The sequence below is a fragment of the Pinus tabuliformis genome, chromosome J (assembly GCF_031772625.1).
Source record: "Pinus tabuliformis cultivar Carrire ecotype Pingquan chromosome J, CPIR1, whole genome shotgun sequence".
NCBI classification, from domain to species: domain Eukaryota; kingdom Viridiplantae; phylum Streptophyta; class Pinopsida; order Pinales; family Pinaceae; genus Pinus; species Pinus tabuliformis.
Genome location: NC_142295.1, coordinates 172,080,888 through 172,106,275, shown reverse-complemented (window position 1 = coordinate 172,106,275; position 25,388 = coordinate 172,080,888). Strand labels below are relative to the sequence as shown.

At 37.8% G+C, this 25,388-nt stretch overlaps 2 protein-coding genes across 3 annotated transcripts; one reads left to right on the top strand and one right to left on the bottom strand.

The window, feature by feature from the left end:
* Nucleotides 1-988: 988 nt before the first annotated feature.
* LOC149226219 (uncharacterized) lies at nucleotides 989-1,723 on the bottom strand. Its single transcript, XM_089380136.1, has one exon. The coding sequence runs from the start codon at nucleotides 1,721-1,723 to the stop codon at nucleotides 989-991; it is 735 nt and encodes a 244-aa protein (XP_089236262.1).
* A 15,867-nt stretch (nucleotides 1,724-17,590) lies between these two features.
* Nucleotides 17,591-21,796, top strand: LOC149226218 (uncharacterized). 2 transcript variants are annotated; one of them, XM_089377449.1, is made up of 4 exons: nucleotides 17,591-17,918; nucleotides 19,274-19,532; nucleotides 19,619-19,838; nucleotides 20,026-21,796. In XM_089377449.1, exons 2-4 carry the CDS (start codon nucleotides 19,287-19,289, stop codon nucleotides 21,150-21,152), a joined length of 1,593 nt encoding a protein of 530 aa, XP_089233575.1. In that variant the 5' UTR covers nucleotides 17,591-17,918; nucleotides 19,274-19,286; the 3' UTR covers nucleotides 21,153-21,796. The 2 variants fall into 2 exon arrangements, with proteins under 2 accessions (XP_089233575.1, XP_089233576.1); XM_089377450.1 differs by lacking the exon at nucleotides 17,591-17,918 and adding an exon at nucleotides 17,942-18,380.
* Nucleotides 21,797-25,388: the final 3,592 nt, after the last annotated feature.

Below are 25,388 nucleotides of genomic sequence, written 5' to 3'. Positions count from 1 at the left end.
GTGTTGCGAGGCAAAGGTGGATTCCTGAGCAGATGTATGGGCCAGCATGATCGTGGATTTTGCATGATTTGCCAACATACCCGTAGCCTTAGAGAAGGTGGCAAGGATCTTATCAAGGGCAATCGAGTCATGAATGCTTCCATCCAGAAAAATAAGGACATCGTCCACGAAAAGGAGATGAGTAAGGTAGCACTGGTCATTGATCTTCAGCCCAAATAATCTGCCACTTAGCTTTTCATGATAGATTAGCCTACTCAGACATTCCATGATAATCAGGAAGAGGAGAGGGGAAAGTGGGCATCCTTGCCTGAGTCCTCTTTCGGCATGGAAAAAAGGAGAGGCAGAGCCATTGATGAGGAGACTAAAGGAAGGCGTGGATATGCAGGCCATGATCCAAGTGGTAAATAGGTGTGGGAAGCCCAGGTGGATAAGAAGCATTTTTATGTAAAGCCAGCTTACCCGGTCAAAAGCTTTAGCCAGATCGATTTTGAGGATGATCCCTTTGAGTCTTCTGGATCGAATAGAGTGAATGGCTTCTTGAGCAGTGCCAATGGCTTCGTGGATCTGTCGGTCTTCCAGAAAGGCAAACTGTTTAGGGAGGATGTGCTGAGAAAGGATAGGTCTAATACGATTTGCAATGATTTTTGAAATTATCTTGTAGAGGCAGTTACAGAGAGAGATAGGACGGAAATCATTGAAGGATGTGGGGGAATCAGATTTGGGGATGAGGGCGATAAAAGTAGAATTGATGGCATTGTACAATTTGCCAGAAGACCGGCATTCCTCCACAACCTGGAGAAGGTCCTGTGCCAGAAGATCATAGAAATCCAGGTAGAACTCGATCGTCCACCCATCTGGTCCCGGGCTTTTATCTTTTTTGAACCACTTTAAGGTCCCTTCAAGTTCCTCCATAGTGACCGGTGAATTGAGTTCAATCGCTTCCTCCTCCCCCACATATCTAGGAAAATGGCCTGCCACTTGAATGATATCAGCCAGATTGGCTTCTTGAGGGGATCTGAACAGATTCTGAAAGTGAGTGGTACCCAACATAGATAGTTTTTTTGAAGGTGTCAGCCATCCCTCCATCTGGAAGAGGCATTTTCCAAATTGTATTAGCTATCTTCCTTCCTTTTGCATAATTCTGATAGAACTTTGTGTTTTCATCTCCTGCCTGTAACCATATTGCTCTACTCTTCAGTCTCCATGTTTCTTCTCTTTCCTTTAGTATCTTGTCTCTCTGTTTTTCAAGCTCAACCAGATTTGCTTTCTCTTCTGCAGTAGCAAAGCCTTTGTTTCTGTCATCCAAAAGATTGTTCAGCTCAGCTTCAATAGCTATGATGGTCTGATCATCCTTTGCTTTTTTCTCCTTTGCCCAAGTAATGGATAAATGTTTTAGCTGTGATAGGTTGTGGCAGAAACCTTCAGCCGCAGTTCTGTGACCGGAGATGGGGTGGGATGTCCAATAATCCTTGACCAACTTAGTATATCCTGGATCTTGGAGCCAAACGTGGTTAAATTTGAAAGGGGCCTTTGGCTTGGCATCGGGTCCAAGAATCTCCAAATAGATAGGTGAGTGGTCTGATATTCCCCCAGACCCAACCCATTGTCTATACCTATATAACTGTTGTAGGAAAGGAACTTTGATCAGGAAACGATCAAGCCTTCTAGCCAGAGCTGCATCCCCAACTCTTCGATTTCTCCAAGTGGGCAGAGGCTTGATCATGGGGACATCCGTAAGATTGTGCTGGTCCAAAATATCCTTGAAGAAATCAGACAAGGGATCAACTTGGGCTTGTGATCCCTAGGATTCCCCATAACCCAGGGAAAAGTTTAGGTCGCCCCCAATAATCACCTGATCCACTGATGTGATATTAGTATGAAGGAAGTGCTGCCAAAATTCCTCTCTCCGATGACAGGGACCATATACATTGATGATTCTGATGGACATACCGAGCTCGACCGAGAATAGATCCAGTCCAATGAATCCCACTCCTCCCCAAGTGGCTGATACATTTATGGAGCGAGGATTATATCCTATGGTTATACCCCCTGATCTACCCATAGCGTCCAGGGACTGGAAATGCCAACCAGGGTTAATGGCAGATAGGGTTTGATTGATGGATTCAGCATTGCCCAAGGTTTCCTGCAGCATAATGATATCGACGGGCTCATTTTCAAATAACCTCCTCAGGGCTAGTTTTTTGGAGGCACTAGCCATACCTCTGCAATTAAAGGAGAGGCATTTCATGGTGGAACCCTCCCCAGGTTGTTCATTGCTCTAAGAACCCCTTCCATGGTGGACTATTTACCAAAGACTACTTCAGCCCCGACCTTTAGGATAGCTTTGGATAGATTTGATTTGCGGCCCCGGGATGTATGGGTGGTCGATCTAAGGAAGGTGAGACCAAGACCAGACTGAGTGCCGGGATCCGAGATGAACCAAGAACGAAGGTTGTATGAGTGGGGTAAAACAAGATGGTTTAAGGCCGAGGGCAAGGGTGAGGATGGGGAGGAGGGTAGAGTAGGCGCGGTGGTGGCGATGAGGGGTGGCGGTAAGGAGATCTCACATGTAATGGAAGGTGATAAATTCAATGTTGAAGATGAGTCTAAAGATGCACAAACAACATATGAGATAGGAGTAAAATGAGAGGTAGGGGGAGAAGAGAGAGCTGTACCCTCTTTTCTTGCGACCTCCGCAGCGACCGCGGCTCTAGCTCGAGTCAGTGGGGGTGAGGGCAGTCTGTAATGCTCCTCCGCATCCTTTGAGGATTCGCCATGATTATGATCTTTGAGGACCGATACCGGGGGGATGATCTGTTTTGCAGTTGCTTTCCCTTTTTGTAGTGGTGGTGAGTCGTGGGGTTCCGCCAGTTTCGTGAGCATAGGGCATTCCTTGAATACATGCCCTACCTTATGGCACCTCCTACATCGAAAAGGAACCCCCTCGTAGTCCAGAATCTGGACTCTGGTATAATGCCTCCATTTGAGAGTAATCTTCTCTTCCAGACCCTCCCTTGTGTCCAAATGAACTAGGATTCTTGCCAACGCTCGATTCTTTGACTGCACATAGGTCTTGTCGTAATCTAGATAAGTACCAAGGGCATTCCTGATCCTTATAAACACTGCTTCAGACCAATATTGGAGAGGTAGTCCTGGTAATCACACCCATATGGGACCGGCACCTATTTGCTCCCGCTCTGGATCGAATAATGGAGTCCAACACTTGAGAAGGACCGGTGCCATCTCAATATGCCAATATTTCGCGAGTACTAATTCTGTGTAGTCCGCCTTTGAGAAGTGCATTGCAAACCATCCCCTTGCTAGACTCTGGATTTCTGGTAGCTCTTGTAGAGTGCCACCCCAAATTTCTTTTACCGAGCTGGTTAGCCTGGCCACAGAGTATGCCCTTCCTCTTACATGCCCTACGAGAACCGTATTGGCCTTGTCTACTACCTCTCCCATCGGAATGTCTTTGCCAAAAGTAATAGTGAGGTCCTTCGCAGTGGCTTTCACACACTTAACTTTTCTTTTGCCAGTTCGCGGCGCCGATGGGTGCTTTTCCAGCGGATCTGATCCCTCAACCGCCTGTGGGATCGATGCTTTGACCTTAATGACCGGAGAGTCGAAACATCCAGAGGGAAGGGAATTAGGGTTAGGTGGTGAATGGGGGATTGAACAAGGAGGGGGCGGAGGGATGACTGAAGGGAGCGGATCGAAAGCAGGTGATGGAGGCGAGACAACAGTGAGCAGATTGAGGGTCCCGGGGGATAGAGGAGGGCAATCAAGGCCCGATGATTCCAGGGAGAGCGATCCGAATCGAATCGGTGATGAGGAATATCCAGGTAGCGAGACAACTGGCGCGGAAACCAGATTTGAGAGCCGAAACTGTTCGGAGCCGTCTAGGTTAGGGTTAGGGCTACGACTGCAGAAGATAGTCTGTCCCTCATATGGGTCTGGAGAATAATCTATCACCTCCTCGGTATCCATACAATCCATAGTCGGAAACCGCCACCGAGACCGTCGGAGAGGCAGTTGACCGCGGGCGCTAGGGCAGGATGTCGACAGGTCGGGAGGGTTTGCAACAGCTACAACGAAATTTCGATGTTTTACTGCAGTAAAATTGTTTTAACTAATCTCTTTGCAAGTGCGGCGATGCGCGCGTGCCACCTGCCCGCCTGCGGCCACGTCAGAGCCCAAAACATCCTCCTACCCAAATAAGTATTTAGTTATTGTTGTAATATGTTTAATATTTGTATTATGTGATTTTCACTTTAATTTTTATGTCAATCATTATTTTTTGAAAAAAAATTGTGATTATCATTATTTTTTGACATGAAATTCATAAAAATTGCAATTTTTTCTACTTTGTTTGTTAAATTTTTCCTATAAAAATCATTTATTTGAAATGTCACTTTTAGCAAAAAAGTCTCAAAATGTATATTTTTTGTTATATCTATATTCAAAATGTTTATTTTTATGTTAACTGTTAAAAATTATTGTTTTTTTAGTGACAATTATTTGATGTGCATTAAAATATTAATTAACGATATATAAATATATAGAAGATCGAAACTTTAAAATATCGACCTTTTTCTTTAACTATGCAAAAGAACAAAGATCTCACTACAAAAAAAAAATGAAAAGAAAAACAAAAAAATACAAACCTGAAAAACACTTAAAAAAATATGCTAGGGAAGAAGAAGAAGACGAGTACTTCAAAAATTGTTAAATTTAGAAAACAATTATCCACACTTAATACGTTAGAAAATTTAAAGTAAAAAAAATAAGACTTCTAAAAAGAGGGGTTGACACTGCATCAACACTTTTCAAAATCAGCATGAAAATCACTAACATTTTAAAAATAATGTTTATACTTGATACACAAGAAAATTTAAAGTGTCAAAAATATGTTAAAAAAAATGTATTATGAATCAACACTTTTCAAAATCGGATGATTTTTTTTCTACCTCAAAAAAGCGAATACTCTGTATAGTTCCCTAGTTCACATTTGATGGTTTACATTGTTTATATATATATAGGCGTTGTCTAACTTATACATGAAATGTCCCCCAACGTCAATGCTGATACATGCTTGATGTCATCAAAATGATGGAAATTTAAAGTAAAAAAATAAGACTTCTAAAAAATGGGGTTGACGCTGCATCAACACTTTTCAGAATTAGCTTGAAAATCATTAACATTTTAAAAATAATGTTTATACTTGATACACAAGAAAATTTAAAGTGTCAAAAATATGTTAAAAAAATGTATTATGAATCAATACTTTTCAAAATCGGATGATTTTTTTTCTACCTCAAAAAAGCGGGTACTCGGTACAGTTCCCTAGTTCCCATTTGATAGTTTACATAGTTTATATATATATATATATATATAGGCGTTGTCTAACTTATACATGAAATGTCCCCCACTGTCAATGCTGATACATGCTTGATGTCATCAAAATGATGGATCGTCTTCGAACCTCAAGCTACCTGACTAACGATGTGGCTCCATCTAGGTGAAGGTACAATTCATTAAATATTCAAATGCAATGAACAATCACAATCTCTAGGGGTGGGTACTTTGGGGTGTGTAGATTCATTATGGTAATGCTTCATGGAAGGGAAGTCTCTCTCATGTGTGCGACTGAGCCTGTCATCATTGGGAGGCATATTTTTCTCACAGATATGCCTAAGAAGGCTGAATACATCTTCTTCACCTTTGGTTCAAGCACTGTCATGTGGATTATAAGTAGCTATGCCAATTTTCATTTCAACGTTCATGCATTCTTTGGTTGGACCCACAGTGGGCATCTGTTGGCTCTCTCGGGCATGGAGGATTTTTGTGGCTTTCCATCTGTTGTTGGGTTCCATTATTCCAGCCAAATTCTCTTGGCTCCTTTGGGGATCGAGTCACCCTACTCATATTATGTTGTTCATTCATCTATCTCCAAGGCTTTCCTATCTAATTCCGATGTAGAGTCTGCCTTAATGGACTTTCATCTCAAGATGGCCTCTGTACTTGGTTCAGTTATTCATGCGGCAAATTAGACGGTTTTGTGTTCAGTTTTGTATTAGTGTATTGTTCCTTAGTTGGCTCCTAAGTGTTTGGTGTTGGTTTGAGTCTTAGTATCAACTCTGCGTTATGTGGGATTGGTTAGTGTTTAGTGGCATTGTGCAACAACGCAACAAAGGCTTGAGGTTCCAACAGGGGCAACCTTTAGCTAACACAAAACGGGTTCGAAGCACATCTATGTCATCGATGACGACAAGATTCGTGGTTGGGCTAGCTCAATAGGAACGCCCAACACGCTTGGCTCTAGGTACTTACTAGCCATTTAAAACAACTCTGTTATGTGCTTGCATGGCCCAACTAGTATGAATTCTATGTTGGTGGCTTTATACTCTCGATAGTCTCTAAGAATGGTCCTTTTGGATACTGTGGGTACTCTTAAGTTTTGTAGTTTTTTCCTTGAAATGATAGGCCTGCGTGCCTATTGTCTGTCTCAAAAATCATGTAGTATTTTTGTATTATCAGATGTCACAGTCAAAAGAAGACAATGCAATCTTAAGACACTGAACTTATGCTACTGGTATGGTTTCCCTCCAGGCATACCAGTAGCACAAATCCATTCCTTATGTAATTATTCTTTTGAAGTAATGAACATTCGAACCTTTACACCAAAAAAAACTTTAGATGAAATGTCTTTTATCATAACATTTTTTCTGATTAGTTTTAACTAAAATTTGGCAAAGCTTTTTAAAACTTGAGTTCAAGTTGCTTAATTTATAGAATTTGAGTGCTCCTGGGGTTTTTCATGATGCTGTATCCATTTATGTATTCAAAAATGTATTTTAAACAACAAAAAATCACAATATTGCTTGAAATTGTATCATTGGATTCTGGTGAAAAATGTTATTTCGTCTATAAGTTAGATTATGGGGGGAGAGGGAGAGAGAGCACTATGGATATATGTTTTCTATTTCTGAATATGAGAGAGCATGTATTAAAATTTTAATGTGGAGAATCTAATTACATCGAAAGACGCTCTCCAACCCAGTTTGGTAGAGATGTTGTAATGCAATGTTCTATTTAACCCTAAAAAGAAAACCCTATGCGAAAACATTTTTACTAGATCAAAATAAAACAAAAATAATAAAAAATAACGTTAAAATAAAAATAACTTCATGGTATTCATCCATGGTATTTACCCATGGTATTCATGTGGAATATAGCATTTTTAAAGGGTGAAATTAAACCAACCTAGATCCATCTTAACTCTGAATCTACCAAGCGAGAGGGATCAAATCTCTTAAGATACAAACCTCTTTTAGAGTGAAAAGAGATTTGATCTGTCTCAGAGTTTAGTAGTTCAGGTGTTAAGATGTATCTAGGCTGGTTCATAAATAATATATTTTAATGTCAATATGTGTTGAAAATATTAACAAAAAATGTTAAAAATAACATCAAGAAAAATCCTAATATAATTTGTCCTTGAATTAAATTGGGAATAAAATTGTAATTCCACTTCTCATGACAACTTGTAATAGTTAACTAAGTTAGTTTGACTTAGTTAGGTTAGTTAATTCGAGTTGGGAGTCTAACTAGAGTCATGTAGAATGTGTCTTACAATTAGGAGCACTAGTTGAGTTTATTTTGAGTTGTAATTATTTAATTCAGTCTAACTGAGTTAAAATCAGTTAAACTAGTTTCAACTGATGGAGGAATTAGTGGGAGATCTAGTAGTGGGGTGCAACTTGCAGTAGTGGGGTGCAACCTACAGTAGTGGGGTGTAACTTGTAGTAGTAGGGTACAACCTATAGTAGTGGGGTGCAACCTACAGTAGTAGGGTGCTTCCTATAGTAGTGGGGTGTAACCTGCAATAGTGGGGTGCTGCCTGAAGTGCAATGTGGTGCTGCCTGCAGTGATCAACCATTAAATTGAAGATTCACTCATAATTAACTCATGCATGTCAGATTAGAGAAACACTGATCAGGAGATCAATTTTAGGCTCAAAAATGAAGGTGTCCAAAACTTGTTGAAACTAGCGCAAACTCAAAGAGCTTGGTGATTTGAATCCAACATCACTCGTTTCACTCAAATCCGACATCGAATGCTCCCAAAATCGTGTTCTGATCGTTTTGGGAAACAAGCAAAATTTTGGGATTTTGAGTTGTAGGGATGCCCAGTTAGCAATCTGTACGGCTGACTGGACCATGATTGGGTAGGTGATTGGACCTCCATCAACCAATGAATGTTTGACACTTGGCACAGTATGATTGGTTGTGGATTTGACTTGTTTTTATTGGTTGATGAATGTGTTGAGGTGGCCCAATGAGGGAGTGCCAGGTGGGCCAACTGGTGGCTGCCACGTGGCATCCTCATGGCGGCCAAAATTGGATAAAGGGTCGAATAACACCCTGGGAGTTGAACTCGTGACCTCCCACAACACAACCACAAGATTTACCACTAGACCAATGCATGTTACTTGATATGGTTATGGTAAACACTTTATTTAAATTTTAAAAGCACAAAGTATGGTGGAGGGGGCCAGCCCCTAAGGGCTTAGCCCTAAGACACATGTGACCACATGACCATAGGCACATAGAAAAAGAACCAACAGAAAGGTGCTAAGGAATGGGAGCCAGCCCCAAGGCATATGCACCCAATGTGACCCAGCGCTAGAAGACTGTCGGGCGGTTAGCCCAGCCCTCGGCCCCATGTGCCCATATGGCCATGATTTTCGGCCCTAAGGAGTTATGGGCTAAATAAATGATCCTACAAAATGCATGAGTGGAGGGAAAAATTTTCGCTCAGTTAGTGAAAGTCAGGGCGAAATTGTAGAACCGATAGGCAGACAGGCGAATTTGTAGGACAATTAACAATTAAATTCATGTAGGAGTAAGAAGCTCATAGATTTTGGAGTTTTTATCCAAATTGAGCTTAGAAAGAGGCTACTTAGGGGTTTTTGGATGTTCTAAATCCATTGGTAACATTTTTTTCTAATTAGAGCACATATATAGAGTATTTTTGCAGGTTTGAGATTAAAGGTGTATGGATCAATCAGAGTTTGGAAGTAGTTTTGGAGGCTATTTGGACATGGAGAAGACCTTGTAGGGGTATTCTCAATTTAAGAAGACTACTACAAAAATTTTAACCAACATGGTTCATCTCAGGTTCAACTTCTTTTATTATGAAGTTTTGTGTATGTACTTCAATGTGGATTTGAGGTGTTCACATGCTTGTTATAACTCATTTCAGTTGGAGTTTTGTCATCTTTATAGGAGATGCTTTGAGTTGATGTTATTATGAGAGTTCTTTGTAGGAGATCATTACCCAGGATGGGTAATAGCCACGTATTTATTGCAACACTTGTTTATTTACTCCATTGATATTGAATATATGAGTGGTCTAGTCATGTTGACAGGCCCGGAGTTGTAGCCAAGGAGGGGTGAACTCCGTTAACAAATCCTTTGTTTTGCTCTTTTTTTTTTGCATCAGTTGTTTCAAGGCCCATTTTTCATGCTTGCAAAGTGTTGAAACAATCCTTAGTTTTATTTTATTTGATTTTGGAAAGAGAGGCAGAATTCACCTTTTCCACTTTCAGATCAATTTGGTATCAGAGGACAAAGTTGACCGAGTTGGAAGATGGGCAACAAAAAGAGTATTCAAGAGCTTGAGGAGTGAAATTTGGCTCTTCAAATGGAGAATATGGAATTGAGAAGGATGTTGGAGATAGCTAAAGAGGAGAATAGACACATGCACTTTGTGTTGCAACAAGTGCTTGATGAGCAAGTTGCAGAAAGTGTCACTCCTGTACCAGCAAAAGAGACCTCTAAGATGAAGCCGGTATGTGCACATGGTTTGAAAAGTGGTTTTGGACCATATGTAGAAGATGATGCATGTGAGTTTTGCAAGCATCTCGAAGAAGCACATCCTATGCCAATGAACAAGAGTGGATGGTTAGATTCATCTACAAGTTGGCCATCATCGTCATCATCAAGAGCAGAAAGGATGCATGACAAATTTAAAGAGGTAATCAGTATCTCAAGTACTACTCCTTCCATTCATTTATACAATAACTCTTTTGTGGCATTTGAGCAACATACCAAGGGTATAGGTATGAGGTTGCTCTCCAAGATGGGATATGAAGGTGGAGGTCTTGGAAAGAATGGTCAAGGCATTACCAATCCGATTATGGTTGAGGAAAGGCCAAAGTACTAGGGATTGGGATACAACCAAAGGGAGTTTGGAGAATGCTCCAAAAGTCTTGAAGGACATCAAACATCTGAGCATGAGATGTCACCACCTTGTGACAACCGTCAGAGTTGCAACTCCAATGCATGGAAATTTTGAATACCTATGGAACGAATATCCCTGTACTTTTTGTAATGTTGCTAACCATCGTGTAGTTGTGTGTGAACAATGCTTAGTAAGGGTTAAAAGAATGAATGAAATTCTAGGCATAAAACATGGCGATTTTCTTTTGCAAGAAGAGAACTGAAACACTTAGGAGAGGCGAGATGTAGGTAGAATTTTTGTATAATTGTCTTGTAAATTGTTTGTAATTACTTGTTGACATTACCTTTGGTTACATTGTAAAGTGAACATCAATGTCACTATGATCAACAAGAAGTTGTTTTCATTTGATGTATGTATTTTCTTTTTATAAGTCCACATGTTCAGGACTTTTTAGTGAATGTACAAAGTTTGTCGTTCAATATTGTCTACAAGTTGTCATATGATTCATTGATACAAGTATTCAAGATGAATCTTGTGTGAAATCAAATCTTTGTTTTCAAGATTATATAAGATGATTGTGTTTGTAGGCAAGGCCAATGTTGTCAGTGAAAATTTTTGCAGCAGTATACAAGCTCAGTTTGAGGACGCTAAAGCATATTTATTTTGCTTCTGAATTCCAAGATGGAATCAAGTTTGTCTTCAACAAATTTTTACTTCAAGATGAAGTGTTTTAGAGCCGTGAAAGGATGAGATTAAAGAGAATGTTCAGATTCCACTCATCGATATTTTGTTCTTGTAACAACAATAAGAAAGTTGGCTCAATTCTGACAGGACAACATGTCTTCATGAGGATGATAAGTGAACCTTGATTAGGGCTTGAAGGGAAACAATTGAAATTTTTTTATTTTGAATTGAGTTTTTGGGTATTTCTGGGTTCCAGACTCTTCATATGGACAAGGGAAGTAAACTTTTGGAGTCCAAAAGTTCCTAGTGGGGAGAAGTGATCAGGAGATCAATTTTAGGCTCAAAAATGAAAGTGCCCAAAACTTTTTGAAAACAACACAATATCAAATAGATTAGTGATCTGAATCCAACGCAACTCGTTTCACTCAAATTCGACATTGGATGCTTCTAGAACTGCGTTCTGATTGTTTTGGGAAATGGGCAATATTTTGGGATTTTGAGTTGTAGGGATTCCCAATCAACAATCTGAACTGCTTACTGGAACATGAAAAGGCATGTGACTAGACCTACATCGGTCAATGAATGGTTGACACTTGGTGAAGTATGATTTGTTGTAGATTTGACTTGTTTTTATTGGTTGATGATTGTGTTGAGGTGGCCCAATGAGGGAGTGCCATGTGGCATCCTCATGGCGGCCAAAATTGGATAAAGGGATGAACAACAACCTAGGGAGTCAAATTCGTGACCTCCCACAACACAACTGCAAGCTTTACGACTAGACCAATGCATGTTACTTGATATGGTTATGGCAAAAACTTTATTTAATTTTTAAAAGCATGGAGTATGGTGGAGGGGGCCAACCCCTAAGGGCCTAGCCCCAAGACGCATGTGCCCACATGACCATAGGCACACAGAAAAGGAGCCAACGAAAAGGTGCTAAGGAATGGGGGCCAACCCCAAGGCATATGCACCCAATGTGACCTAGCGCTAGAAGAAAAGGGGCCCAATGGGAAGGGTTGGCGGTTAGCCCAGCCCTCGGCCCCATGTGCCCATATGGCCATGATTTTCAGCCTTAAGGAGTTATGGGCTAAATTAATGATCCTACAAAATTCATGAGCGGAGGGCGAATTTCGCTCGGTTGGCGAAATTTAGGTCAAAATTGTAGAATCGATAGATAGATAAGCGAATTTGTAGGATAGTTAACAATGAAATTCATGGAGGAGCAAGAAGCTCATAACTTTTGGAGTTTTTATCCAAATTGAGCTTAGAAAGAGGTTTCTTAGGGGTTTTTGGATGTTTTGAATCCATTGGTAACCTCTGTTTTCTGATTAGAGCACATCTATAGAGTCTTTTTGTAGGTTTGAGACTAAAGGTGTATGGATCAATCAGAGTTTGGAAGCAGTTCTGGAGGCTATTTGGACATGGAGAAGACCTTGTAGGGGTATTCTCAATTTCAGAAGGCTACTACAACAGTTGTAACCAACAGGGTTCAACTCAGGTTCAACTTCTTTTATTATGAAGTTTTGTGTATGTACTTCAATGTGGAATTGAGGTGTTCACATGCTTGTTTTAGCTCATTTCAGTTGGAGTTTTGTCATCTTTATAGGAGATGCTTTGAGTTGATGTTATTGTGAGAGTTCTTTGTAGGAGAACATTACCCAGGAGGGGTAATAGCCACATATTTATTGCAACACTTGTTTATGTACTCCATTGATACTGAATATATGAGTGGTCTAGTCATGTTGACAGGCCCAAAGATGTAGCCCAGGAGGGGTGAACTCCGTTAACAAATCCTTTGTTTTGCTCTTTTTTATGCATCAGTTGTTTCAAGGCCCATTTTTCATGCTTGTAAAGTGTTGACACGATCCTTAGTTTTATTTTATTTGATTTTGGAAAGAGAGTTAAAATTCACCTTTTCCACTTTCAGATCAAAGACCCAGTTGAGATTGGAGTTCAAGGACAATGTACTATCAGTTGTAAAATCATCTAAATTAAACTGATGGTGCATGCAGTCAGAGGAAGGCCTATGAGGATTGCGCAATTCATAATTGAGGAATTTCTCCATTAAATAGGAGCTAATTCCTTGAGGAACAACACAAGGAATTAAGAGCTTGGAGGCTTGGAAATTTGGCTAAGTATTGGCCAAAGGCAGTCAATCACGCAAAGGATAGAAAATACTTGTGCAGGTTGAGATCAAGGTTGAACAAAGCATGTTGTATTCATCTAAATTCTTTGATTAATTCAATCTACAGATAGTAGGGGTTTATAGTTGTGGCTTTCCCCAAAAAATCATTGTGTTGTGTGTGATTGAATTCTTTCTCTTATATGCTTTGTGATTTCTTTGATCGTTTATTGTTTCCGCTGATGAGTAGAGTAGATTCAAGTCAATTGTTTTAGCATATTACAATATGCAGTTTGAATCTGCAAGGAGTTTCTACAATATGTATATATTATATAAAACAATTGAAACATTTTATTAGTGTGTTTTTTAAAACCAGCATAGATCCATCTTAACTCCATATTTACCAAGAGTCGATGAATCAAATCCATCTTAACTCCATATTTACCAAGAGTCGAGGAATCAAATCTCTCAAACATGCAAACTTTTCCTCAAGGTTTGCACTCAAATAAAGATTTGTATATTGAGAAATTTGGTCTCTCTGGATACTTGGTAGATTCAAAGTTAAGATAGATCTATGCTAGTGTTATATATGTTTCAATTACAATAGGTTAATTTATTTGAAACTTATTAAATATTTTTTAAAAGAAGAAATATTATTTTTCCACTTTTGTATTATAAATATGATTTTTTATTAATTTTAAATTATAAAATTATTTTGTTTTACACATTTTATTTATGCATTTTTTGTTGGCTTGACTCACAAGTGATTTGAACCCAATTACCAATTAAGTTGTCGGGCTACACATTTCATTTACGTTAAACTATCAAGTACATTACCATTTATGTTATAAATTAGATAGTAAATATACTTAAATAATATTTATTATGATTTCTAATTTTATTATTATTATTTTATGTTTTCTTGTTTATACTTTATGTAACTTCTTTTGATATGTTGAATAGAGTTGGTTTTATAAATGTTAATTGGGTCTATTTTGAGTGATCACGAGAAATGATTGTTATTCTCTCCAAGGAGATTCAGTTAAACATTATTGTAATAGCTTTTAGCATTGTGTAATTCTTCAAGGACCAAAACATATACTCATATTCTTCACATGAAATATAAAGCTATTTTCCATGAAAATAATAATAATTTTACAATATTAATTAAATAATAATAATAATTATTATTTTATAAATAAAAATTTGGCTATACTAGCCCCAAGGGATAGCTCAGTTGGTCGAGTTCCTGTTGCTAAGTACCTCACCTATTGGAGGTCACAAGGTCTAATCTCCTCGATGCCCTTTGGGTTAGGCCTTGCTCATTTGGCCGGCGGGTAGATCCCTTTGAGTTGATCTATCTGGATTTTCCCGTTGATGTAGTGACCACAACATATGACTATATTAAGAAATTAAATATTTATACTATTCTAATTACATGAAAGAAAACACTACTATGGAATATTAATATATAATAATTAGAATCAAATAAATAAATATGTAATAAATAAACCAATACTTAATTAATAAATTATTTGTTTTCCAAAAAATTATCATAATTTTTATTTCATTATACAATAAAAATCACATTTTTTTAAGCATTCAAAATATGGTACAAAGAAAATAAGTACATGCACATATCCTACTTCAAGAATATAGGTGTACGTTGGATTTACAAGATAAAAATTACATTAGCAATGTAAATTTCAATTCTTGTTTTTATAAAATAAATCTTTATTTTTCGTTTTTTTTTTTTTTTTCTTTTCTTTTGAACTTTTTGGCCCCTCTAAAGAAGAAGCCATAATAACTAATTACTAGGTTAGAAGGTGGGAGAGCTTAATTTTTAGAAGGAAAATGTTTCTTATTTGAATTGGATGTATTGATTTCATGATGTCTTTGTGTTCCACCTAGAGGAGTGTCAACAACCACAACCTCCCTCAATGAAAAAAGTCATGTATATATGTGGATTTTTCCGATTGATGTTTGTGGGTCTTAATTTACATCATTGTGATCAAGGTCAGTATCTAAAATTACTCCAAGAAATTCTAATTATTTGGTTTTGATTTAGTTCCTTTTTGCCTGGGAGGATGAGCTTAAGCATAGGGAGAAGTAGCTTATAAATCTCATGGAAGATGACATACTCTGCACTGAATGTTGTATTCTCATAATCAAAACTTATTTAAAATTCTTTCATAAGAGAATCATTTTGCTTATAAGACTCTTACTAAGGTCTATCTCAACATAGATCCATGCATATGTGCATAAACTTTCTACAACTCTATTAAGTTCTTATTCTATGGAAGTGTTCAAAGCATTTCCAGTATCTTCAAAAATTGTTAAATGCTAGAAATGTAATGACAAATTGAGAAAATAAACTCAAATTGACATTCTAGTAAATGGCATAGTGTTGGGATCAAGTTTAGGGAACCAAAGAGTGATAAAAATCTTGCACTTACCTAAAACCAATGACCCTTTTCAAACACTTATTGATAATAACATGATCATAGAGTTGAACACTAAAAAAACCACTAAAATTGAAAGATGTCTCACATTTCTTTGTTGAAGACGAATGAATCCAATAAAATGATGCAAATTTAGGAGGCCAATACACATTAAATTGATATATAATCAAACCTTTTTTTATATAATGAATATGGATGGGTTACCTTCGACGCTATGATCTCCACCATTGGCACCTCTTCATCATGCTCTAATATATAAACACTATGCATAGGATGAGACTTTGAAGCATTTGGAGTTGTAGAGTAGTTTTTTGATTGCATCTTTTTTAGGGTATCATGAGAATTGGTAGACTTATCACTTATCGCCAAGGAGGCTCGTGGTTGAGTCAGAGGGACTACCCCTATACTATTGAGCCTAACACATTCGTCCACAAGCACATTAGGTGGATTAATCGAGCTTCAGACTTGGGATGGGCCCTAATATTGGTCAACAAATGCTTTCCAGTGTGGGATTACATCCTTTAATGGTAGATTTTTAGAAGTTGAAGGCATCCATGAATCCACAACTCCATGTTGCAACACCAAATTAATGATAGAAGCTTAGCCTATATCATAAACAAACAATAGTTTGATTATGAAGTTGTTTACCTTCATAAATTAAACAATGTTGACTCATAAGACTCCCTTGTATGCATTATGATTTTTGCTTTAGATAAAACACAATCTACATAATGCACCCACAAGTAGAGGTTTTTCTAAAAAGACATCAAAACATAATTTAAAATTATGCATATTATATGCATTCCTCTTTTTGAAAACTCCCAACACCTTGCTCGTAGACATATTATAAATCACATTACTTGTAGACATCTCATTAAACACATGTTATGCATACACAATGCATTGTAAAGCATAATGTGTATACATTTTGTTAAATAGATGCTCTTAGCTTTTCATATTTTGGTCAAATTCTTCAAATACAAATATTTTAATAAATATTTGGTATGCTTCCTAAAGTGAAAATACAAATCACAATACAACCATATCTCTAAAAAAATCAATAAACTTAATTCACTTCTTTTTTTCTTTCACATAAATATCTCTAAACATGAAGAGCATTGTTATCTATAAATACCCATCCTCTCACAACAATCCTCTCACAACTATAATGATAAGGAACAAATCCTCTCGCAACAATCTTCTCCCTCTCACAACTACAATGATAAAGAACAAATACTCTCGCAACAATCCTCTCACAATTACAATGATAGAAAACAATTAGTCTCGCAACAATCCTCTCACAATTACAATGATAGAAAACAATTAGTCTCAAAGAACATAAGTTCATCCATTACTAATATTACAATGTCACAACTACACTGATAGGGAACAATTGGTCTAGCATAAATTCGTCCATTACTGATATTACAATGAGCAAGCCCATGTCTAACCAAGAAAACTACCTTTGAGATAAGCAACGTTGGCTAAAAAATACCCTAAAATTAATTATATCAAGTCCATTAACCATCCAACGAAAAATCCATTAACAAAATGTTAGGTTAATAAAGCTAAACAGCAAAAGCTGACCATGAGAGTCCAGTCCAATAGCCCAATAGCCCAAAGGAGAGAATTGAATTCACTACATTAATAAAGCATCATTAATGAAAGACCATGTGGCTCAAGCCCAAAGGAGGAGGCGTGCATTTAACTTAAATAAATAAAATATTCACTCCTACACTGTCAGCCACAATCCTAATTAAAGAGATAACATAGGCAAATGAATCCAATTTATGAATGATAATAAAGAGCTCAACGATCACCTAATAAATGCCCCTAAATTACTACACCAACTCTCCTAACCAAAATTTAAATCCCATCCCCTTTCCCAATAAAAAACTCAAATATTTCGCCCAAAATATTTGTGGGTGGGATTAGCCTAGCAGGAAAATGACAAAAGTGTTATATTATAATCTGTGTATTGCACTGTTGGCTATATGATCCATGCATGCATGGTACCGTGCAGTTGACTGCCAGCTGAGCTTGAGTTGAGCGTCAAGGAGCAGGAAAAGGTGAGAAAAAGTCCAACCAGGGGACCGTTTATGTTACAGTTTTTTCTATCCATGGGCCTCTAGAGCAGCCCACTTCATTGTTTTTTATGCTGCTATATATTGTCTCTAAATTTGGGCCATCGAGGTTTGTGTTGTTTGGGCTTTGTTTAGGGGCTGATTGCTGTCTAGGTTATATCAGACAACATATCAGTAAAGGTCCCTTTTTGTTTGGGCTGAGAGATAAAGAGGGCCGTGAGATTAGCTGGAAAGGCAAAAAACAGCTCATGTTTGGTGGGAGAAGAGGGGGAAGGAGCAGCTTCAGTTGTGGTGTGTAAGGCACAAGGCATCCTCCTCCTGCAGGTTTGCTGGCATACTTTTCCCTTTCATGTAATTTTTATGGGTGCTATTATATTTGTGGGTGAGGGGATTTTTTAGACTGCTATATGTGGATCCAATGCCCAACTGAAGAAAAGTATGCTTTTGGGCAGTTTGAAGAGAATATTGTGGCCATCGAAGTACTGAGTGTGTTTTTATATATTTGGCTTCGATATATGTGCTTAGTTTATAGACAGGATCCAATGTGAAGATAAAGAGGGTTTCCACATCTGTTTTTGTAGTTGATTGTGTATATATGAAGAGGTTGAGGTTCGGAATGGGCATTTGTATTAGTTCTGGTAACTAGTCCAAGACCCCTGTGGGTTTGTTAGCAGGTCTCAGAGGCTCATTTTAATCTCTTAGTCACCCATCTGGTTATGGTCGTTGAAGGCATTTTGTCGCGGTGAAAATGGGATGTTTGTAGAAAGTGTCCAATGTAGAAGAAAGGTAAATCTATGGAGGGTTCTCAGGTCTCTTCTTTTATTTGTTTGTGTAAAAATTCCGATAAAGATGATGAGATTGAGAATGGGCATTTGCTTGAGTTTAGCGCTAATGAACATAAGTTGTCCGTGGGCTTGTTATCAGGTCGCGAGGGTTTCCTTTTTCCTTTTTAAATATTTGCTTGTGAATGTACAGTAACCCTTCCGAGCATTGGTCTCTGTAATCATTTTGTTTGAATGCAAATGGGATGTTGCGGGGATGTTTTATGGCTTCAAGGCCTCTGGTGGTGTCTGGGAAATTGGACGGTGTTCCATCTCATTTGGGTTGTTTTTTTTAGTAGTTTTCACTGGGTTTATTGTTTTCTATCTCGAGGTTTCTGCTGCACAGGACTTGAATGAACTTGGGTATTTTGTGGGTATGCATTTATATAATTTTGAGAGTTGGTCCCCAGAGGCCTCATCTGGTCGGTTGGTCCTGACTCGACGACAGCCATATCTTTGAAGAACATATTCTGTCTCTGTTTCTCATGCCTTGTGCTTTGATATTATGGATGAGAGGTTTTACTGAGTTGTGTTGGTTCTGACTGGCTACGGATTTGTATTCGGTTTGAAATACTTGTGATAGACCGACTTCACGTTCACATCTTCAAAAGCCTGAATATTCCTTGGATCCATGTCCTAGTAGGATATTTGTTGTCAAACTTAGCACATTGGATATCAGTGTACTTCTGTGGATTTGATTAGGTGTTCTTGGTCCATGTTTGTTTTTTTGGTAGGGTCTGATAAAGAGTCGGTCCTAAAGGCCAGTCTATGGAACTTTTTAAGGTATTTTAAATAAATATGGCTTTTGAGTTGTGAAGAAGACTCTGAATTAATGCTTGGGTGTGGTATGGTTTGAAGGTCATTGACAGAGATGTATAAGAATCAGCTCCAAGAGCTCGCTCAAAGGAGCTGCTTCAATCTGCCATCGTACTCTTGTATCAGAGAGGGGCCTGATCATGCACCCAGATTCAAATCTACTGTTAATTTCAATGGAGAAGTCTTTGAGAGCCCAAACTACTGCAGCACATTGAGACAGGATGAACATGCTGCTGCAGAGGTGGCACTTAATACTCTTTCCCAGAGAGGCCCTTCCCGAGCTCTTGCTGCAAGAATCCTGGTATGGCTTTTGTTTTGGTAGTGTTTTGAAACTTATTTTCTGGATGATCTATTGCCTTTGATGGTCACCGCATGTGGTTTAAATAGGATGAGACGGGGGTATACAAAAATTTGTTGCAAGAGATAGCTCAGAGAGCAGGAGCAGCACTGCCTGTGTATACTACTGTGCGGTCTGGTCTAGGCCATTTGCCCTATTTTACTTGCACTGTGGAGTTAGCTGGGTTAAGCTATACGGGTGAATGGGCCAAGAACAAAAAGCAGGCCGAGAAGAATGCTGCCATGACTGCCTGGTCAAGTTTAAAACAATGTAAGTGCTTCTTAAAATTTTACTATTTTATATATAGTTTAAGGTGTATTTTTCTTATAATAGGTATTAGAGTTTTGGGCTTGTGTTTTTATGTGAATTGTGAAATAAGCTTTTCTTCCTTGCCACTAAATAGTTTAGTATGTCTGATTTACATATGCTAATTTTATTGGTTTTTGTGGGATGGTAGTGGCACATCAACTTGGGTTTTGCTCACAGACACCAGCAGAGGGAGAATGTAATGATGAGCAGGAGCAAATCACTATTGCCAGAGCACTTGCACAACATAGGTCCAAGGAGATAGCATTGGCCCAACAGTTGAAACAACAACACTCAGCATCCAGGAGAAAGATGCTCACCCAGAGAGAGAGTAGCAGCCATTCTGTTGAACACCAACATTATGAACCCTGGGCTGGAGGAGCATCACAATGGGTTTCTTCTGATTTGCCCGCAGAAGGCTGTTCCAGCTTCAGTTCTAGTCATAATCATCGTTGCCAGCAGCAGCTGCATCGTTCTGCTCTGCCATCGTCTGGGTCTAGGATTTTGCCCCTAATTAGGTCTATTTTTCCGCAAAGGAATAGATCGGGCTCTCTTCATGATTCACCGTCATCCTCCTCTCTCTCAAGGGAAGCTAATAGATCTCCTGCTGGTGACTGCGTTGGGAGCTCTCTGCATGAGCCATTGCCATTAGCACTGTCTAGGGAAGCTATTGTAGCAAACATAGCTGGTGCAAATGCTAGAACTGTACATAGAAGAGCATCTCAGCAAGTGCCCACCCCATTTGAAGAACATGAGAGAGATGAAGAGGAATGGCTCAAGGGAGATCTCCCAAGGGATAACAGCATTCCTACATTGGGCGTTTCCAATGTACCAGAGTGGGCTGCAACATTTGCTTCTGCCAATTTGTCACCCTGGTCTAATTCAATGCAATCCTGGGGTTTGCATAGGCAGCAGCAACAGCAACAGCAGCAGCAGCGGCAACAACAATGGATGCCACAAACGATTTCTCAACCTGGGTCATCCTTTTTAGCACCTGGATACTGTGGGTCTCCTTCATCAATGGCTGGACCTGTGACAATAAGGACATCAATACCAGTTTGCTCAGCCCCTCCCCGTCGAAGGCCTCATTCGGATTTCTTAAGCAATGACACCAATTTAGTGCCTCCACTCCAAGCTGCACCGGCAGTTCGAATGCGATCTGTTATCCCAGTTTGCTCTAGTCCACCTGTGCGGAGGACTTTACCACAAAACCCAGACCCAAGTTCCTTAGATAATGAAGACTCCACACTTCAATTGCTCAATCAGCTTAGGCTTTGAAATTTGTCTAAAACAAGTTGATCTATTGATATTCTTCACATTTCACTCTGAAATTTTCCTCTCTTCCAGGCTGCTATTGATATGAGAGGGCAGTATCTGTTACAGATTCTGACTCTGCTTTTCCCTGTCGTGTTTTATGAGGTTACAGAGCTGAATGTTTATGACATGTATTTTTGAGGGTGTTCAAAGCTCTCAACCTATATGACTAGATGCTATTATCCATATAAATATCGTTGTAGCAGATCTTTGCTACCTATTTCTCTAATGCCATGAGTGCCTAACAGATTGCCACAAAGTAGTTGTGTATTTTGGAAGTTGTTCCCACTTCTGGTATCAGCGGTCTCTGGATATCATCATTTTGGTGTATCGTGAACAGGAGGTAGTATGATTTTGATGTTAGGTGCAATTGAAACAAGGTCGGAGAGACATCACTTGTAAAGGCGGATCCTAAGGAATTTTGTTTTAATCTGCAGTTTTCGATGTAGGGTTTCAACCAATCTATTGTACTGCTTTCTGTATTCAAATTTAATCACTTTCTCTGTATTATATGTGAATGGGCTACGTTTCCTGCTCTCTAAAACTTGGATCAACCTTCCAAAATTTTCCCACGTTCTTATATATTGCAATTTTCATATTTTTCTGTACATCGTGTAATTGCCCGTTTTTCTACTCGTGGTTTGGCATTTCTTCTGTATTTCTTGATGTATGGATTGAACTTTCTCATCTGTATTAGAGCTTTGAAAATATTGGGTGCCGGTGGACAACAATTTGTTTATGTTACTCTGTCATGGACCTCTGGTATGGTGGATGTTTTTGGATAAATATGGTGGATGTTGTTGGATAAATGAATGTATATATTCTGATATATTGCACTGGAATATAGGGGATGTTATATTTGTGCTATGGGTGTGGCAAAGTGTTGTCTTAATGTTCTGGATAGAAAGCAGGGTCTGAAGGAGTTTTTTGAGTGTGGCAAAACGACCATCGTATTAGTCAGATGACAGATTTCACAAAAAAACCAAGAGATAAATGCATTAAAACCCAACAGAACCTGACATATTTTCATTCGAATATTTATAATGAGTTTGATCTGATAAAAAACTGGAACCTTGGAAAATGCAAAAGAATTGCTTGAATATAATCCTCCAAGTACTCTGAATATTTAAATGGTTGCCCCATGCTTAAGCTGACCAGGCCATTTCCATCACAAAACATTCCCCTCTCCACGCAGTTGACCTTGGAGTTGAATAAAATTATTTTACTATGGTTCTAGTGACAGATACTGGGTATTATTATTTGTTTAACGATTCTGGTTTGGCTCTTTTGTACTTTGATATCTCGATCAGTCCCCTTCAAACCTGTTAAGGGGATTCTGGTTTGGCTCTTTTGTACTTCGATATCTCGATCAGTCCCCTTCAAACCTGTTAAGGGTTTAGGGTTTAACAGAAGCCCAAGGTGATCTCACTTAATACTTGTCACAAGGTTCGTCCAATTCCGACCTTGAGTCATCTCACCTTAGATCTGTCACAAGGTTCCCTGAATTTCAACATTAAGAGATCTGTCACAAGGTTCCCTGAATTTCAACATTAAGATTTGCAATTTGGCGAATCTCATTTTTTTTAAAACTTGGTTGAACCTCATTGAATCTGAATCTCATAGACTAAATTCATAGGTTTTTTTTCAAAACTTGGTTGAACCTCATTGAATCTGAATCTCATAAACTAAATTTTTAGTTTAAAATTCATAACTTATGTCACAACTCAAACTTGTAATCTCTCAACTATTTTCAAAACCTCACCTCATTGAATCTGAATCTCAGTCAGAATGCTATTTCCAAAACCTCATTGAATCTGATTGCATAAATTCACAGCAACTACAAGATTGATAAAGTTGGGAAAGAGTGTTTGAAGCTAAATAGGGTGGACATACTACCGGGTCATATTTATTATGAAAATAGCAATTTTTAATCTAATTATGTATAAGTTTCATTGAGTTGAGAGGTTCATTTTACAGCCCAGTGTAATGTGTAGCCCAGCATACAGCCCAGTGTAATGTGTAGCATTTTACAGCCCAGTGTAATGTGTAGCCCAGCATACAGCCCAGTGTAATGTGTAGCCCTGTATAATGTATAATGTTGTCAGTTTGTCATTAAAGTTGAAATTTTGTTCATTTTGGTTAAAAAAAAATCTGAAAAAAATAACTATACATTTAAATAATGTCTGGCTCGTAAAAAAATTTGCAAGTGAAGAAATTGCATCTCTCTTGGTTTATATGTTAGATAAAAATTTCTGGGCTCATGTTAGAAAAAAATTGCATGTGAAGAAATTGGATCCCTTTAGGCTCATGTTAGAAAAAAATTACACGTGAAGAAATTGGATCCCTCTCGACTTATGTTAGATCCGTATTTAAAATAGATTTATACTCAGCATAACATAAATTCATAGCAACTATAAGTCATAACACAAATTCACAGCAACTATAAGATTGATAAAGTTAGAAAAAAAATTACACGTGAAGAAATTGGATCTCTCTCGACTTATGTTAAATCCGTATTTAAAATAGATCTATACTCAGCATAACACAAATTCATAGCAACTATAAGTCATAACACAAATTCACAGCAACTATAAGATTGATAAAGTTGGAAAACAGTGTTTGAAGGTAGTTAAGGGTAGTTTGTTTCTATCCCGGTTGAAACTGTGGAAAACATGAAAAACTGATGGTTGGTTCTTCAGAGCATGGGATGGAGAAGGTGAAGGTGAATTGTATTGTCTGCATGAGTTCCACGGAGGTATTTAAGAAAAACTTCTAATCGAGGGTAGCAAGTAGCGAGGCAGAGGGTCAGGAACATTGAACGGTAGAGGGGCTGGAGCATTGAACGTGAAAATAACTGGAAACCGCCAAATGTGTATAGGAAATAATGCCTCCCTATCTTTCTGTAAACAAATAAATGCCAACAGCGATCAGGACTTGACCGAGCTTTTGGTAGAAAACTTCTACTTAAATGCCACCTCTGCAAAATCTCTTTTAATTTATGCCTCTGCAAACTATCTTTAATTCACATGAAGCAGCACTGCATTTTTCTTATATATTGGGCAAAACAATAAATATGGGTAAGGGCAAGTTTAATTATGCCTTTATGTGCAAAATGATAAAAACATGGACTGCGAGGTAGGATTTCTTTTAATGATAGGAAGTTTTAGTGATTGTTTAGATGAGTGGTAAAGGTGAGATATCAGAGGTAGGTTTTTTGATTATGGGGAGTTTTAATAAGTGGACAGATGGTGGTAAATGTGTGTGATATTACAATGAGGCTATGATGTAATGTTGTAACTTATTTTTTTTTATTGTATTAAATTTATAAAAAATGAATTTTGTTTATTAAATTGTTTTTTATTTATTTATTGGAAGTAGAATATATAAAGGTGGTTTTGTTAGGTTAATAGTGATATCTGCAGGTGTGGCTTTGCACGCTCTTTTTTCTTTTTTGTTTGTTTGTGTATGTTTTGTTAAAGATGTTAAGATTGTTTTTTTGGATGCTTTGTAATAATGTTTTCATGTGAAGTAGATGGTGTATGATATAGATATGGTTTTGTTGTTTGGGTTTTTAATAATAACAATTTTATGTGAAGTTTTTGTTTTGTTTTTTTTTTTAATCTTTTGTTGTTTTTCAATTTGTTGTTAATTTTTATTTTTGTAGGTTTTTATGTGTTTTTTGGTTTTTATTTCTTGGTTTTTTGTTGTTGTTTTTGTTTAATTTGTTGAAGATTTAGGCTGATTTTAAGTTAGGGTTAGCTTATAAGTTGAATGGAAGAATGATTCAATAAAGAGGATGCTGGGTTTGAAATTGGGTTGCGAGGATTTTTATTCCCTACAATGGGTTCTCACTCCCAACGCCTCCCCAAAAGGTTTGACCTTGAACCATGAGAGAAATTAAGGCTCACATAAACCCCCTTATTTTTGTTGTGTGCCTATACAACCTTTCATCTTGAATACCTTACAAAAATGTGGAGTTGATCTGTTTTGAATGCTTTATATGAGGAATTGCTCTATATTAAATACCTTACATTGATATGTGAAGTTGATCTATTTATATTTGTTAATATGATTATGATTATTATATATATAAATGGTAAATTTTTTCAATAATATTGCTTAAAATGTATATTAGATAATATTATTTATCTATATTTCATGTGTAAATATAACCCGTGTTTTATATATATATATATATAT

Excerpts from the sequence above, each read along its gene's own strand:
- LOC149226219 (XM_089380136.1), bottom strand. The coding sequence starts at position 1,723 with ATGATCAAGCCTCTGCCCACTTGGAGAAATCGAAGAGTTGGGGATGCA.
- LOC149226218 (XM_089377449.1), top strand. The coding sequence starts at position 19,287 with ATGTATAAGAATCAGCTCCAAGAGCTCGCTCAAAGGAGCTGCTTCAAT. Across the intron at positions 19,533-19,618 it reads CTCTTGCTGCAAGAATCCTG|GATGAGACGGGGGTATACAA; the intron begins GTATGGCTTTTG and ends TGGTTTAAATAG. Across the intron at positions 19,839-20,025 it reads CTGGTCAAGTTTAAAACAAT|TGGCACATCAACTTGGGTTT; the intron begins GTAAGTGCTTCT and ends GTGGGATGGTAG.